This window comes from Lithobates pipiens, unplaced genomic scaffold, assembly GCF_037356315.1.
Source record: "Lithobates pipiens isolate NorthernLeopardFrog02 unplaced genomic scaffold, aLitPip1_a1.2 Scaffold_16, whole genome shotgun sequence".
Classification (NCBI taxonomy): Eukaryota; Metazoa; Chordata; class Amphibia; order Anura; family Ranidae; genus Lithobates; species Lithobates pipiens.
In genome coordinates, this window is record NW_027507748.1 from 420,791,162 (window position 1) to 420,809,337 (window position 18,176).

At 41.6% G+C, this 18,176-nt stretch overlaps 1 protein-coding gene across 1 annotated transcript in view; it reads right to left on the reverse strand.

Moving 5' to 3' along the window:
- Window positions 1-2,099: 2,099 nt before the first annotated feature.
- EGFL6 (EGF like domain multiple 6) overlaps window positions 2,100-18,176 on the reverse strand; it is a 138,024-nt gene continuing 121,947 nt past the window's right edge. The window contains exons 11-12 of the mRNA XM_077482542.1: window positions 17,815-18,080; window positions 2,100-4,505 (exon numbers count right to left, since the gene is read on the reverse strand). Of these exons, the coding sequence (XP_077338668.1) occupies window positions 4,413-4,505; window positions 17,815-18,080 (359 nt within the window). The 3' untranslated portion in view covers window positions 2,100-4,412. The remainder of the gene's footprint in view (window positions 4,506-17,814; window positions 18,081-18,176) is intronic.

The following is an 18,176-nucleotide window of genomic DNA, read 5'->3' on the forward strand; positions in this document are numbered from 1 at the left end:
TCAGTAAAATTATGAAATTTGACAAAAATGTCCTTTCACCAAACTTTTCAAAAGTGACATTTCCCATATATGCTCATCTTTAGTGTCTAGCTTAGGTCTGGTACAAGGTCCCTAAGGGCCGGTTCACACAGGGGGCGACACGAGGCGACACGACTTGCCGTGCCGCGACCTGACAAGTCGCCCCCGTTCTGTACAATGGAACCGTTCTAAGAGGAGCGACTCGAGTCGCTCCGAATAAGAAAAAAGGTTCCTGTACTACTTTTGAGCGACCTCGGGGCGACTTGCATTGACTTCTATACAGAAGTCATTTGCAAGTCGCCGCTGAGGTCACGGCAGGTCGCGGCACGGCAAGTCGTGTCGCCTCGTGTCGCCCCCTGTGTGAACCGGCCCTAAGGGGAAACCTTGTACCAGATTTAAGATTGGGATGTTGGCTGGTAAATAGCAGAACAGTATCCTAAACCTTCATTTCTTTGATATTTAGTGTCTAGTTTAATCACTGCACTACTGTCATATGTATTAAAACATTGGAGCTGTGGGGGTGTAATTCTGAAGTGCTGTTTAAAAATTGCACTTCTGAAAACACACACGGGCAGCCAGTACAACCATGAATGGCCATGTTCTGAGCCATCATCAGACAGCTCAGATCATAGGCACAATATACAGAGCCTATCAGAGTGACTCTGTACCATGTAATCACTGTGATGACCAATTCTAGAGAATAACAAATGTAAACATTCTAGAGTTTCCATTTAAGAGCCCTTTCCTTCCTCTCACAACAGAGGAAGCAAATTAAATCATATTTATGAACAAGGAATACATGAATGCAGAGATCAAAGGCAGGGATTTTAACTGATTGTGTTTATTTGTTTTAACCCCTCTTTTCTTGAACATCTCATCTCCATTCTGTCTCCATCTGTGATCTGTTTATTAGCCCTTCACTACCCCTATCCTGCATATTAACCCCCTCATATCCATCCTCATCTGACCTGTAAGCTGATCTCCAGGTTTCATTTAACTTTTAATACGGTAGTCAATTTGGACTAAGCTGGTAAAAAAGAAAAACTATTTGCTTCACTGTGGATGAAAGTGCTGTATAAATTATAGGTAGCCTCAGCTACATACAGTATACAGAGATGTGCTCCGGCAATTTGTGGGAACAGTTTGGGAATGGCCCCTTCCTGTTCCAACATGACTGCACACCAGTGCACAAAGCAAGGCCCATAAAGACATAGAAGAGTAAGTTTTGGGTGGAGGAACTTGTCTGGCCTGCACAGAGCCCTGACCTCAACCCAATGGAACACCCTTGGGATGAATTAGAGCAGAGACTGCAAGCCAGGCCTTCTCGTTCACATTTGTGCCTGACCTCACAAACGCGCTTCTGGAAGAATGGTCAAACATTCCCATAGACACACTCCTAAATCTTGTGGACATTCTTCCCAGAAGAATTGAAGCTGCTATAGCTTCAAAGGGTGGGTCAACTAAATATTAAACCCTACGGACTAAGACTGGAATGCCATTAAAGTTCATGTGCGTGTAAAGGCAGGCATCCAAATACTTTTGGTAATATAGGGGGTTATTTACAAAAGGCAAATCCACTTTGCACTTGGAAGTGCAGTCGCTGTAAATCCAAGGGGTAGATTTAGCATGAGGGGAAGCTCTGCTGATTTTATCATCCAATCATGTGCAAGCTAAAATGCTGTTTTTTATTTTTCTTGCATGTCCCCCTCGGATTTACAGTGACTGCGCTTCCAAGTGCACCCATAGTGTATTTAAATTAAACCTGGAGATCATTTAAATGAAACCTGGAGATCATCTTTAATGATGAGCTGTATTTAGTGCTCCATTACCTAGCTCCACATTTAAACCACCTCAATACCAGCATGTTTGTAAAAAATTGTGACAAAAAAATAGATCAACTTTGGCTATCTACTTCCAAAAAGGGGTCATTTGGGGCAGTTTTGTACTGTCCTTGAATTTTTATTTCATATGTTTTATAACAGAAAGCAAGAAATATGTTTTTTTTTTTTTTGTCAAAATGTTGGCAAAAATAAAAACCTAGCGGTTATTTAATACAAATAAAAGACAGTTCTATCTATCTAAAAAAAAAAAAATGTTTTTTATTTGGATACAGTGTTGGATGTCTATGTAATTGTCAGTCAAACTATCACAGCACTGAAAACTGAATACTTGCCAGGTAATTAATTATAGGCTGGTATGCACATGGATACAGCAGATTTTGCAACACAATGGTAGTGGTTTACTGATCCTTCTCACAATGTAAATTTGTTAGTTGGCTAATCCATTGAAAAAAACCAGGGTGGCTAATATCTTAGGACTTATACTCAAAAAGCTGTGCCCAAAAAAGTCGATTGGAGGGCTAAGGACTAGTCATCGGTTTTGCCTATATACTCTTTGCAGCGGCTCTTTTCCCCAGGACTGACTTACCATTCATCTTTCCATACTAGATCTCTCTGTGACAACAGACTTCTTAGTAAAGGGAAGGGCTTTTCTTCTTTATATCAGATCTGCCCTCCTGATGACTAGTGATTTGATTAACTGATGGGTAGTCAATTGATGACTGATGGAGGAATGGAGATGAGAAGGATTTAACCAATAGACAGCAGCACAAGATGGGGTGGCATCAGTATGCACTGGGAAAGGAAGATGAGATCCACAGAATGAAATAAGTAGGAGCAGGGAGATCCTTTCTCTGCAGATCCAAAGGTACAGCTTGCTTTCCATCAAGTCCTCAGAGGGACAACGAGCAGCACAGTAGTGGTATCACCATACTTAATTCCAAAACGTGTGGCAACACAATTATTTAGTCTAGGTTCACACTGACAGAGGGAATGAAATCACACAAGGTCAGCTGAACTCCACGATTTCATTGCCGCATGTCAGTCCCAACTTTGGGGGCGATTTCAGAGACATCTGTGTGGGTTGCTGCACAGATGTCAATGGAAATCACACCCCGATGTCACCAAAAGTAGTACAGGAACTACTTTTGGGAATTGGTGTGGTGCCACAAATGTGGCTTAACACCGATTTGGACGGTGCCATTGCCAACAATTGCCTCCGATGACATATCAAATCTCATGCCAAATCGCTCCAATGTGAACCAAGGCTAAAGGCAAAACATGCCTTTAATGATCCCACACAGCAGATACTCAGCTTTGAGGCTACAGGAATACAGTGCATATATATATATATATATATATATATATATATATATATATATATATATATATATATATATATATTCCATATATAATAGCAAACGTTTTTCAGTATAGGCCTGCTTTGCGTTGATAGGCATTTATTGCACTAAGACACTAAATGCTACCGCTAGTCTTAATCTACAAATCTCTGCATTTAATACATAACAAATGTATAGAAGAACAAGCATGTAAAAATGTAAGCCATAATAAAATTACTTAAAGCTAAACACTACAATAATAACAGGAATATGTGTTCACTGAAAATACACAAAACTTTCCTTTTAATAGGAAATAAGATGTATGCTTTTAGTTACATAATTATTTGACATCCCTGTAACTGACCATTATAACTTGAATTGGATGTATGGGGCCACAGAAAATGTAAGCCATCCAATGGGTAACCAAAAGCCTAAAATCTAGTTACAGTAAAAATGAAAACCTTCCATTTGCTAGTAATCTTTTAAGAAGGGGTCCCATCATGCACGGCTCCTAAATTTTAGCAGGCTTCAGAGCTACAAATAAAGGTTTTATTATATGTTATTGCGTCAGAGTTTTTTTTTTTTTTATCCAAACATTAGGACTTAAGTACATAAAGTTCTGTAAGCATAATTAGTATGGTTGTTGTGCTCTTGTTTTCTGTCTGCAGAAGATGAGGACCTATTTGTGCTACTGCACAGATGAGCCCCAAGCAAATAGAGGATTTATGTTTCAACTGGAAATTTTCTTTCACAATAGTATAGAATGGATATTTCGCCATCACTTGTCTACAATATTTGGTTTGTTCCATCAAGTACCGTATGTTTTTTTTCACAGTGCATACTTAGTCTTTATAATACTTTTCAATAACAATAATGCAGGTAAATGATTTGATAAAAATGATGCCACTAATTAGTGCCACATTGCATCAACTGTCTACAAAATAGTTTTATAAAAGATTATTCTACCTAAAATAAAGCTATAAGCTCCTTTTTGCCATTGTGGATATGTGCACATAACATGTTAACCCCTGAACACACACCTACTCTCTCCCCTTCATGTGTTCTATGTGTTCCCATTGTCTGTAAACAAGATGGCACTGTGACTAAGGTCCATATAGTCACATCTCTCAGAAAAAATACAGTTTCTTTCCTTATAAAAAATGAGGCATGTCTGTTTTTTTGGTATACAGTACAGTTGGATAAAATAATATCATGTTCAATCTTCAGGGCATGGACTAGTGACAAGGAAGACATTGTCCAGGGCTATCTCTCCAGCTTTGCCTTTGCCATGTTCAGCTTCAAATGTAATCTGAAAGCAGATAAGAGCAGGAAGGTTAGGTTAGGAAAATTAACACAGTGAGGAAGATTTACTGAAGGAGTAGAGGATATTCACTTGGAAAACTATGGGGGTTATTTACGAAAGGCAAATCCACTTTGCACTACAAGTGCATAGTGCAATTGAAATTGCACTGGAAGTGCACTTTGAAGTGCTGTTGCTATAGATTTGAGGGGGACATGCAAGGAAAATAAAAAAAAAGCATTTTAGCTTGCACATGATTGGATGATAAAATCAGCAGAGCTTCCCCTCATTTCAGATCTACCCCTCAGATTTACAGCGACTGCACTTCCAAGTGCACTTTCAGTGCAATATCAAGTGCACTTGTAGTTTACACTTGTAGTGCAAAGTGGATTCGCCTTTTGTAAATAACCCCCTATATGTTCACTTTCCAAAGTGATTGACAGTAAAAAAGGAAAACCTGTGTTCATTTTGAATACCACAAACAAAAGATTTAACAGCACAATTATCCACCAGCCTGCAAAAAAATTGGTCCTGTCTAACAGTTTACGTAAAAAAAAAGAGAGAGGGTTTTGTTAGCATACATTTGCAAATATATACATAAGCCACAGTGCCCATGCCAAGGGACCTCTGTATATACTGTGGTCCTAACTCTAAATGTTCAGAGCCTCCATAGTAGGCGCACATATAATAATGGATGGATTAAGGGCAGGTGTGCCTGGAAGGAGCCCACCCCTCCTTAACTGCTTCAGCCCCAAAAGATTTTACCCCCTTCCTGACCAGAGCACTTTTTGCGATTTGACGCGGCTTCGATTTAACTGACAATTGCGCAGTTTGTGTGACGTTTCACCCAAACAAAATTTACGTCCTTTTTTTACCCACAAATAGAGCTTTCTTTTGGTGGTATTTGATCACCTCTGTGGTTTTTATTTTTTGCGCTATAAACAAAAAAGAGCGACAATTTTGAAAAAAACACAATATTTTTTACCTTTTTTCTTTTTTTACTTTTACATTTTTTTCCTCAGTTTAGGCCAATATATATTCTTCTACATATTTTTGGTAAAAAAAATCACAATAAGCATATATTGATTAGTTTGCGCAAAAGTTATAGCGTCCACACAATAGGGGATCGTTATATGGCATTTTTATTATAATTTTTTTTTACTAGTAATGGCGGCGATCTGCGATTTTTATCGGGACTGCGACATTATGGCCGACACATCGGACACTTTTGACATATTTTTGGGACCATTGGCATTTATACAGCGATCAGTGCTATAAAAATACACTGATTACTGTAAAAATGTAACTGGCAGGGAAGGGGTTAACACTAAGGGGTTAATTGTGTTCCCTAGTGTGTGTTCTAACTGAAGGGAGGGGGCTGTGTAGGGGAGATGACAGATCGCTGTTCATATATGTATGAACAGATGATCTGTCTCTTCTCCTCTCAGAGAATCGGAAACTGTGTGTTTACACACACCGATCCCGGTTCTTGGTGTGTCAGCAGCGATCGCAGGAGCCTGCTGGTGATCCTGACTGCAGCGTGCATGCCCCTCGCTTCGCCCAGCCGTGCCATTCTGCTGTAGTGAAACTGCGGCGGATGGTCAGCAAGTGGTTAAAGTGATACTAAAGGATCGTCATACTTACCTTCACTGCGGCTAGTTTTGCACAGAGTGGCCCTGAACATCATTTTCTAGGGTCCTTTGGTGGCTCTCGTGGCTCCTCCCTGCAATAGATAACACCCTTGGAGAAGCGCTCTCCCAAGGGGCTTACCATGTGGGAGCGATCCCGAGTCCAGCATTCGCCGTCCATAGAGGCTGAATGCAGGACTCGGCCCGCGTCATTGGATTGGATTGACAGCAGTGGGAGCCAATGGCTGTGCTGCTATCAATCTATCCAATCAAGAGCTGGAAACCCGTGGAGAGAGGGACGGGGGGTGCACCAGCGGAAATATGGGTCTCAGGTAAGTAAAACCGGGGCTCAGGGGGGCCGGTAACTGCAAGGTGTTTTTTCACCTTAATGCATAGGATGCATTAAGGTAAAAAAACACAAACCTTTACAACCCCTTTAAAGGTTCACTTTGAATACCCAATCATGTGTAGAGGAAATGGATAAGCAGGACTTTTGCTAGCATGATTGGTTGAGTGAAATGAACACTTCATTTATGAAATTCGGTGAACAGTCAAGTTACAAAGTGAGTAATGTTTTTAGTTCCTTTAGTAAATCAACCCCAATCAGTCTGCATTATTGTTTAGTTTAACTATTGGAAGGACCGGGCCACTGGTCGGGCATCCCTGCTTTAAAGTGACATTAAACTTTTTTATTAAAATAACAAACATGTTATACTTACCTGCTCTGTGCAATGGTTTTGCGCAGAGCAGCCCTAATCCTCCTTTTCTGGGGTCCCCCACTGGTGCTCCTGGCCCCTCCTCTTCGGCAAGTGCTCTTGCATGCTCACTCCTGAGCCACTGCTTCTGGCACAAACTGGGGGGGGGGGGGATTACAGTGTACACATACTAAAATGATATTTAAATCCTGCAACGCTATTTAAAACACCTGAACATATTCAGCAAATAAGCAGAAAAAATGGGGATTTGGTCACGCTATATGGCCACATAGTGCTTAAGCCCACTATTTCTCTCATGGTTGAGAAGCAGGATCTTTCATTTTAATTTCTTGAATAGTGTAGGACCCACTGATAATGGGGCACTTTGACACAGTAGCGGGCTTAAAGTGGAGGGCCACTCTAAAAGAAAAAAAAAAAATATTGCATAAAAATGTTCCTAAAAAATTGGAGAAAATTATTATTTTTTTTTTAATTTACCAGAAATGCCTGTTGCTAGGCAGATCGTCCTAATCTGCCTCTTCCTATTCCGCGGTAATCTTCTGTCTTCTCCTCCTCACGTCATCTTTTAGTGAATAGGGCGCGGTGTGTTCTGGGAACACAGAGCATCCGATACACAAAGCGCTGCACGACTCGCGCATGCGCAATAGGAAATGGACAGTGAAGTCGCAAGGCTCCACAGCCTGTTTCCCTTAGTTGGAATGGTGGCGTGGGGACCTGAGAGCCGGGGGATGGTCGGCCTCGGGCGGCCGACATCGTGGGCACCCAGTACAGGTAAGTGTGCTTATTAAAAGTCAGCAGCTACAGCGTTTGTAGCTGCTGACTTTTGTTTTTTTTTTCCCGGCTGGCCCTCCCCTTTAACCACTTGCTGCCTGCCCTCTAGCAGAATGACGGTGGCAAAGTTTCAAAATCCTGACCGTGCGTCATATGACATCCTCAGGATTTTGAGCTGCTACACGCCCCCTGGGTTATCGTTGTTGCGGGGTTTCAGTCTGACACCCCACAACTACGATCTCGGTAAAGAGTCTCAGACTGATCACAGTGTAAATAGGAAGAGCCGGTGATCGGCTTTTCCTCACTTGCGTCTGTCAGATGCGAGTAGAGGAGAGCCGATCGGCTGCTCCTCTGACAGGGGGGGTCTGTGCTGATCAATTATCAGTGCAACACCCGAGGATGCCCACACTGGACCACCAGGGACGCCACCAGACCACCAGGGATGCCCAGCACCAGGTATTCCCCTCTAGACCACCAGGGATGCCAGTCAATGCCCACAATGAATGCCAATCAGTGCCCACAATGGATGCCAATCAGTGCCCACAATGGATGCCAATCAGTGCCCACAATGGGCATCACTGATTGGCATGCATTATTGTTTGGCACTGATTGGTATTCATGAGTACAATATAATACAATACAATGCCGCCTATCAGTGCCCATCCATGCCGCCTATCAGTGCCCATCCATGCCACCTATCAGTGCCCATCCATGCCGCCTATCAGTGCCCATCCATGCTCGTCCATGCTGTCTATCCATGCCCATCTGTGCTGCCTATCCATGCCCATACATGCCGCCTATCCATGCCAATCCGTGCCAGATATCAGTTCCAATTTGTGCCACCTATCAGTGCCCATCTGTGTCATCCATCAGTGCCACCTATCTGTGCCCATCAGTGCCGTCTATCAGTGCCCATCAATGCCACCTCATCAGTGCCACTTCATTGGTGCCACCTCATCGGTGCCCATCAGTGCCACCTTATCAGTGCCCATCAGTGCAGCCCCATCAGTGCCCATCAGTGAAGGAGAAAACTTACTTATTTACAAAGTTTTGAAACTGAAACAAAAAAATACATATTTTTTTTCAAAATTTCCTGTCTTTTTTTATTTGTTTAGCAAAAAATAAAAACTGTAGAGGTGATCAAATACCACCAAAAGAAAGCTCTATTTGTGGGAAAAAAAATGATAAAAATTTCATTTGGGTACAGTGTAGCATGACCGCGCAATTATTAAAGTGCGACAGCGCTGAAAGCTCAAAATTGGTCTGGGCAGGAAGGTGTTTAAGTGCCCTGTATTGAATTGGTTAAGCACTATGTGGCCATATAGTGTGACCAAATCCCCATATTTTTTGCTTATTTACTGAATATGTTCAGGTGTTTTAAATAGCCTTGCAGGATTTAAATGTCATTTTAGTATGTGTATTCTGTAATCTTTTCCTCTGTTTGTTGGTCTTATAGCTGCAGCATCTAATGTTATGCATTCTTAGGGTGTTCCCCCCAAGTCTATCTTTGTTTGTTGGCACAGACCAGGCAAGATCTGCTTGATTGACAGCAGTCGGAGCCAATGGATGTCGCTGCTATCAATCTGCACATTGAGAAGGGAGACAGCAAAAGAGCTGCTTCTCTGGTGCATGTCTCTGGACTGGATCAGCCTCAGGTAAGCATAAGGGGGAGGGGGATGCTGGGAGGCTCATGCAGAAGAGAAGTTTTTTTTTATCTTAATGCATAGCATACATTAAGGTAAAAACCCATGAGATTTTAGAATCACTTTAATTCTGATAGATATAGGAATTTGGAATAAATAGTTCAATCTTTGTGTTTGCTGATGATACAAAGCTAAACAAAACAATAACTTCACAACAGGATATATATAGCAACTTTACAAGAAGACCTAGGTGAAATACAGGGGTGGGCAGCTAAATGGTAGATGAGGTTTAATATTTGAAGAATGCAATGCACTTGGGAGCTAAAATTATAAACACAAATTACTGGTTAGAGGTAGAACCTCTTTGGAAATCGAGGATGGAAAAGGGTCTGGGGGTCCTTGTAGATCACAGACTGCAATCCCAAAGTGAAGCAAGCAAGGCCATTAGACTACTAGCATGCATTAAAAAGGGTATTTACTCAAGAGAAAAGACTATAATTCTACCAATTTACAAAAACTCTGGGTCAGTCGCATCTTGATTATGCCATCCAGTCCTGAAGTTGGAAACTTCATAGGGGGTTGTTTACTGTTAGAGAGATGAGGATGTGGAGCTTCCTCCCACAGTTGGTGGTGTCAGTAGTGTAAATAAATTTAAAAAACGTTTAGATTCCTTAGGAAGCGCAGTGTATAGAGATATGGAAAATGGTAGCAACACACACACACACACACACACACAAGCATACATGTTGAACTGAATGGACTGGTGTCTTTATTCAGTCTTATTAAAAATGTAGATATGCACAAGCAGTTTGTGTGATTCACAGAGAGTGCGCACAATTAAAAAATCCAGGCAATAAAAAAATAATGGTTTATAGGGTTCTTCATGGATTTAGTGAACTACTATGATCAAAAATCTTCAGTCATGTTCAGTATTACAGTTCAGACTACATATTTGTCATGTACAGCAGTTTGAAAAGTTTAACAACTCATGGTTGTCACCAGCTGGTGTCTCCCAGCAGTCTGCAGGTCCCATTAATTAGGCTCCACCTAATGCTGGAAAGGTATAACCACCTCCCGTGATTTGCATCAGTGCTTCTGTGTTATTGATTATTCTGATCCTTGCCTTATCCTGTATTCTATCACACCATGTCTGTTTCCCTTGTTGCCAGTTCCCTTCCTGATCATGCCCTGTTTATCCGTGTTTCCCTTTTGCTTGTATATGTGGTATTATAGTTAGTGGGCTAGTTAGGATTTCTGTCACTTTGTTCACATAAACTGTTCACATATATTTTCACTTTTGCTATTTATACTGTTTGTTGTTGTAGGGCAGTGGCTCTCAACTTCTGTCCTCAGGACCCACTAACAGGCCAGATTTTAAGTATTACCTTGGGGGGAATCAGACTAGAATACTGCAATCACTGAGTGGCAAATTATATCACCTGTGAAGTACTTCAGTTATCTTGCAAACCTGGCCTGTTAGTGGGTCCTGAGGACAGGCGTTGAGAACCATTGTTGTAAGGGGTTTTGTTTCACTATTGATATATCTTACTTTAATCATATTCAGTCTGTTTCCAGTTTCCCAAGTACAGCTACACTGATCTGGAGCTGGATGCTTGCAATCAGTATTCCTTACACCGAGTTACTCTCCCTCTTTGCCTTCCTGCTGCAGTATGTCAGACTGCAGTGTTGGAAGAACAACAGCAAGTTGCTTATGTACTGTGACTATATATGCATTATACCTGCCTATGCAGCAGGTGGCGCTGTAGTGTTATAGTTTAATGTGCATGTATATCTATTGTATGATGCAATGAGAGGAAGTGCCTTTCCTCAGTGTACAGTTGTGATCCTGTTTCCATGCTGTTAAGATATGTTCTGCTATCCTCCATGCAAGTAAAGTCATTTCATGTATTCAAAAAGCTTCCAGCGCATCATATTAATACCCAACCAATGGGTTATGAGCCCAGGCACTAGAGAGAATACTACAAGTCAGTGAGTACTATGTACAAGCTGCTGAAAGGTGGAAAGAGGTTCAGATGTGAAGTTTGCAATCGCAAAGCTGAACAATGCAAATTACCAGCTGTGAAAGTTCAAGCTAGAAATGCTTCTCATCAAGGACGATTTGTGGCAAGTACAGGATACAGACAGACCCACAGAGACGGAGGAATGGAACAGGAAATAAAGGCAAGCAAAAGCAACTATAAGCATGCTAGTGGAAGTTGACCAGCTTATCCACATAAGAACAGACAAAACATCCAAAGGTATGTAGACTTCATTACAAAAACTGCATAAGCATTAAAGCCTAAATAGCAAGCTGTTTCTGCTAAGAAAGCTGTATAAGATGAGTCTGGAAGAAGGCCAGAAAATATGTGACCACGTGAAAGCTATGCTAGGAATCATAGAGCAGCTGCATGCCCATTGGAGAGGACATCAAAGATAACCATATTGTTACCCAGCTCCTCTGCAGCCTTCCAGAGACATATACTGCTCTTATTAACAGAAATCAGACCCAAGCAGGAGCTAACACTAGAATATGTCAAAAGCAAATTAATTGATAAATATAACAGAAGGAAAGAAAATATGCACCATGATGACAAAGCTCTTATGATGCACAAAGGCACAAAGCACAACAAAGACCGCAGAGCCTGTTTTCACTGTAAAAGGACTGTCACTTAAAAAAGGACTGTTCTATCTGGAAAGCTGCCAGGGCTGGGCTCTTAGCAGCCCCCTTCTCTTTGCTCAGGCTGCTCAGCTGCCGGATAATTGTCAGCAATCATTGATCTCTCAGTGGCTCACTTGGTTATCACTATCTGTTCATTAGTTCCATCTACAGCCCGCCCTTTCTGGCTATTCAAACTGTCTTGTTCATTCTGTTCCTGCCTTTGCCTTGGTCAACATATCTGGAGATTCTCTGCTGTATTCCTATGAAAGACTTTGTCCGGCTGACATCCCTTCTGGTTCTTGATCCTGTTCTTCTGCTTCCTACTACTCTGATCTCTGGTTTCCTGATCAGTGGCCTGCCTGACTACCCACTTTGGTTACCGATCCCTGGCTTATGTTTTTGACCATGTTTACTGATCTGTACAATTTTTTACTATTATATTAAAAGGTGTGATTTTTACTGCATTTCTGTCTCAGTCTGATTCATGGTTCCTGACAAAAGCCGAGCAGCGAAAATTAGAGCTATCCACAAAAAAGAGTCACAGCAGCCACAAAGGAAACTACAGACACATCATGGAGTGGCACCATTAAAGTGGCACAGAGCAGCAAGCCATGTGACTGGTGCATAGACTCAGGTGCGACAAGCCACATGACTAGTGATGAGACCTTTTACGATTACAGTGTAAAAGACAACATTTTTCTAGCAAACCGGAAAAGCATCACTGTAGAAAGTAAAGGCCAGGGCTTCCTAAACTGCATTACACCACAAGGAGGCAAGCACCGTATCCTTGTAAAGAAACAATGTTCCAGAACTAGAAGGCAGCCTTCTATCAGTGAAAGGTCTTGCACACAAAGGTCTTTTGCCACGTACACACAATCAGAATTATGGTCGGAAAAAGGTCTGATGGTTTTCCTGACGGAATTCCGCTCAAGCTGTCTTGCATACATACGATCACACCAAATTCCGACCGCCAAGAATGTGGTTACGTACAACACGTACGACAGGACTAGAAAAAGGAAGTTCAATACCTAGTAGCCAATAGTTTCCATCTAGTAGTGTGTGAGTTTTTACGCGTCGGAATTGCATACACGTGATCTGAATTTCCATCGGGAAAATTGAGAACATGCTCTCAAATTTTTGCTGGTGGGAATTCGGCTAGCTAAATTCCGATTAAGCATACACAAGGTCGCATTTTCCAATGAAAAGCTCTCATCAGTCTTTTGCTGGCCAAAATTCCGATCGTGTGTACGTGGCATTACAGTTAAGTTCCAGAGTGATGAATGCACAATTCACAATAATAAGCGATTCCTCGCAAAAGGAAAACTGGATGATCACCTATATAGGGCTCATCACCACAGACCAGCAAGCCAATATAGTCTCTAATGACCTACACAGTAAATGTATTCATTTATGGCACAGGCGGCTGGAGCACAGAAGTCCAGAAGCTATACAGGACATTATAAAGAGAGGCTTATCAGAAGATTTGACAATAATACCTTGCAAAGTGCTCATGAAATGCAAGTTCTGGAGTCATCATATAACAGAACATCCAAACATGTAAAATGTGCGATAGCAGGAACATACAGCTCAGCTCAACCGGTTTCATCGACAAAAGGACTTCTTCCAGGGTACACAACTACTTAGCCCTTGTACACACGGTCGGAGAATCTGTCTTATCGGACCGTGTCGTCAGATAATCCGACTGTGTGTGGTATGCGTGTGCGTGTGGTATGCATCGGACTGATTCCGTCCGAATCTCCGTCCGACCCAATTTTCCAACATGTTGGAAAGATTTCTCGACCAACTGGGCCGGACGGACCTAATCCGATCATGTGTAGAGCATTTTCATCGGACCAAGTGCCACGCATGCTCAGATCAAATTCCTACATCAAAGCTATTGGCTACTAGCCTGAATGTAGTCCCATCGTAATGAAATTACGTCATCACGTTCTGAAAGATTGGATTTTTCGCCAACTTGGCCCGACCGTATGTATGCAACAGTTTCGGACACAATCCGTCGGACTAAATCCGACGGGCAAAATCCGACGGATTTGGTTGGCAAAATCTCTGACCGTGTGTACGTGGGCTTACAGAAATAGGCAGGTGCATGTCATCGGATACCAACCTACCTCACAAGTACTGGAGGGAAGCAGTCATGACTGCAACCTACCTACAGAACAGACTACCCTCAAGAGCCGTTAAAAGTACTCATAGTTGCATATATTTACATAGTAGGTGAGGTTGAAAGAAGACACAAGTCCATCAAGTCCAACCTATGTGTGTGATTATATGTCAGTAAAGAACCTTCTACATAGTTTAAGGTTAAACCTCTTTTCTTCTAATTTTAATGAGTGGCCACAAGTCTTGTTAAACTCCCTTCTGAGAAAAAGTTTTATCCCTATTGTGGGGTCACCGGTATACTATTTGTATATTGGAATCATATCCCTTCTCAAGCGTCTCTTTTTCAGAGGGAGTAAGTTCAGTGCTCGCAACCTTTCCTCATAACTAATATCCTCCACACCCTTTATTAGCTTTGTTGCCCTTCTTTGTACTCGCTCCATTTTCAGTACATCCTTCCTAAGGACTAGTGCCCAGAACTGGACAGCATACTCTAGGTGTGGCTGGACCAGAATCTTGTAGAGTGGGAGAATTATCGTTTTATCTCTGGAGTTGATCCCCTTTTTAATGCATGCCAATATTCTGTTTGCTTTGTTAGCAGCAGCTTGGCATTGCATGCCATTGCTGAGCCTATCATCTACTAAGACCCCCAGGTCCTTTTCCATCCTAGATTCCCCCAGAGGTTCTACCCCCAGTGTATAAATTGCATTCATATTTTTGCCACCCAAATGCATTATTTTACATTTGCCATGTAGTTGCCCACCCCATTAATTTGTTCTTTTTGCAAGGTTTCCACATCCTTGCCCTGCTTAGCTTAGTATCGTCCGCAAATACATAGATTGAACTGTTTACCCCATCCTCCAGGTCATTTATGAACAAATTAAATAGGATTGGTCCCAGCACAGAACCCTGGGGGACCCTAATACCCACCCCTGACCATTCCGAAAACTCCCCATTTATCACCACTCTCTGAACTCACCCTTGAAGCCAGTTTTCAATCCATAGTGATGAATGCACAATTCACAATAATAAGCGATTCCTCGCAAAAGGAAAACTGGATGATCACCTATACAGGCTCATCACCACAGACCAGCAAGCCAATATAGTCTCTAATGACCTACACAGTAAATGTATTAATTTATGGCACAGGCAGCTAGAGCACAAAAGTCCAGAAGCTATACAGAACATTATAAAGAGAGGCTTATCAGAAGATTTGGCAATAATACCTTGCAAAGTGCTCATGAAATGCAAGTTCTGTATTGAAGCAAAAGTTCACCAGAAACACTGATCACTGAAAGTTGTGTAGTGAATATGCCCAGCAATCCGGAAAAAAAGGTCGCCCAAAGGGAACCTGTGCAGGAGCCAGAACAAGAGGTGGAACTCACGGTGCCTAAATCAAGTTCCCCACCAGATCCTGCTGAACTGCCTGAAGTCAGAACACCCACTTGGGCTACAAAGGGGATACCACCCCCACGAGTCAAAACACATAGCGTACTTGAACCAACATCCTGGGAAGACATATAAAACTGCCAAAACGTGAAGTCAATAAATGGAGAAAGGCAGCAGAAAAATAATTAACATCACTTCAGGAAAATAAAACCTGCACACTCACAGAACTCACGCAAAACTATAGGAAGTAAGTGGACTTTCAAAGTAAAGCCAGATGCAGAAGTGAATATCCACAAATACAAAGCTAGACTAGTTGCCAAGAGTTACTCCCAGAAATTCGGTGAAGGTTACGATGAACCATTCACTTCCTTTGTAAACTCTCTACCATCAGGGCGCTTCTTAGTGTGGCAGCCGGGAAGGACATGCAAGTGAAACATCTACATGTTAAAATTGCTTTCCTATATGGAGACATTAAGCAAACACCAGGGTTTAAGCAAGGAGACAATCTTGTATGTAAACTTCAGAAGAGCATCTATGGTCTTAAGCAATCTGCAAGGATGTGGAATGAGAAAGTAAATGAAATACTTACTAGAGAGGGATTCCCAGGAAGTAAAGCAGACCCCTGTCTCTACTTCAGGAATCAAGAAGACAGATGGGTATACATCCTTATCTATGTTGATAACATTATAAGCTGTTTTGAACAAGAAAGGAATTACAATTAGAAGGTTCACAAGCTGAAAGAAACTTTTGAAATCAAAGAGCTAGGGAACATTAGCTACTATCTGGGAATCCAAATAGAGAGAGAAGGTGGAAGCTATCTTCTCAACCAAACTCAGAAAATCTCAGAAATCTTGGAACAATTCCATATGCAAGATGCAAAGAAAGTGAAAATTCCTATGGAATCAGGCTATAAAAAGAGCAATGAAGCAGAAAACTTGCTACCCAACAATGACATGTATCGCAGAGCAATCGGTAAGCTGCTATATGTCGCCACTGTGACAAGACCATACATAGCAGCAGCAGTGGGCATACTATGCAGGAAAGTCTCAGCTCTCTGTCAGCATGATTGGAATGCAGTAAAAAGAGTGATGCATTACCTCAAAGGAACAATTTAGATGAAATTACGCTTACCAGCAGCATCAAATCCAAAACTGGGCATGTGGATGCTGATTGAGCCGGGGACTGCAAAGACCGCAAATCCACAAGTGGATTCATCTTCCAGTATGGGTAAGTAACCATAAGTTGGTCTAGTCGAAAGCAGGTAACTGTGGCTCTATCTTTAACTGAAGCAAAGTACATTTCAGCAGCTCACGTGTGTCAAGAAGCGATATGGATTCTTAAACTTTTTGTGGACATTGGGGTAGATATGTCAAAACCAATTCCCATTTTTGAAGACAACCAGGGATTTAAAAAGCTTACGCAATCTGAAAGGGTCAATCCTAGGACCAAACACATAGATGTCAAGTATCACCTACTGAGGGATAATCAAGTGCTAGGTGTTATTGACATTCAATACTGCCCTTTAGAGGAGATGACTGCTGATGCACTCACCAAAACTTTGTCAAAGGAACATTATAGCTATACCCAGAAGAAGCAGAATGTTAGTTGACAAAGCACATGCTGTTGAGAAAGGATGTTAGAAGAACAACAGCAAGTTGCTTATGTACTGTAACTATATATCCATTATACCTGTTTATGCAGCAGGTGGCGCTGTAGTGTTATAGTGTAACGTGCATGTGAATCTATTGCATAACACAATGAGAGGAAGTACCTTTCTCCAGTGTTCAGATATGTTCCTGTTTAAATGCTGTTAAGATATGTTCTGCTATCTTCCACACAAGTAAAGTTGTTTAATGTATTCAAGAAGCTTCCAGAGCATCATATTAATACTCAACCAACATGCAGGCGCTTCAGTTGCAAATGATATTGTATCTTAGGGGGAATAACTTTGCGCCCCCATGTAACAGTGTCCAGATTTGTTGTTTGGTAGTTCAGGCCTGGACAATGCCACATGAGTAAGTTCACATGCTTTCCATTAGCAATGCAATAGGAATCTGATGTGAGTGTGAGACAGCGCTGGATGAACAGATGGTTTGGTCTTATTGTAAAATAGGTGGAGCGGGTTATCCTTCCAGGGGGCTTACACCCAATGGAGGTAGTGTTCTAGGCTGCAGCTTCTCTGAAAGAGACAGAAAAGGGGCTCTGCAGGTAACTTTTAGATGGATATAGAGCCACGCTCAATATAAAGGTTGGTCGCACTTGAGGGTAGGTTAAAGTGATTGTAAAGGCAGAAGTTTTTTTTTTTTAATCTTAATGCATTCTATGTCCTTATATATCTTTCCATTTTGTGATAGATTAAGAGAAAGAACACGTAACATCATTTGGAAGACTTACAGTTTGAGTAGTTCTGTTGTAGGTCTTTGGTATTTCAATTTTTGCTATCCTCCATCTTTCATCTCTACTTTTGTGTTCTTCCCATACTGGATTCTTGCTCTCATTCACAAACACACTCAGTTTGCCAATTTTATCTTCAGTCAATTGGTAGGTGAATGCCAAACATAAATTGTTATCTGCCTTTATGTTTGGTAGTGAAAAGCTGAGTCGTCCAATCTCTTTCCTGAGACCAGCATTTGCTGGAACTGACATATAAAATCCACCACCTGAGGTATAAAATAAAATGTATGCTTTTTTTAAAAAAAATGTTGTAGAACTGCAGTAAAAACCTTAAAAAATAATTGTACATTCAGTTTCTCTAT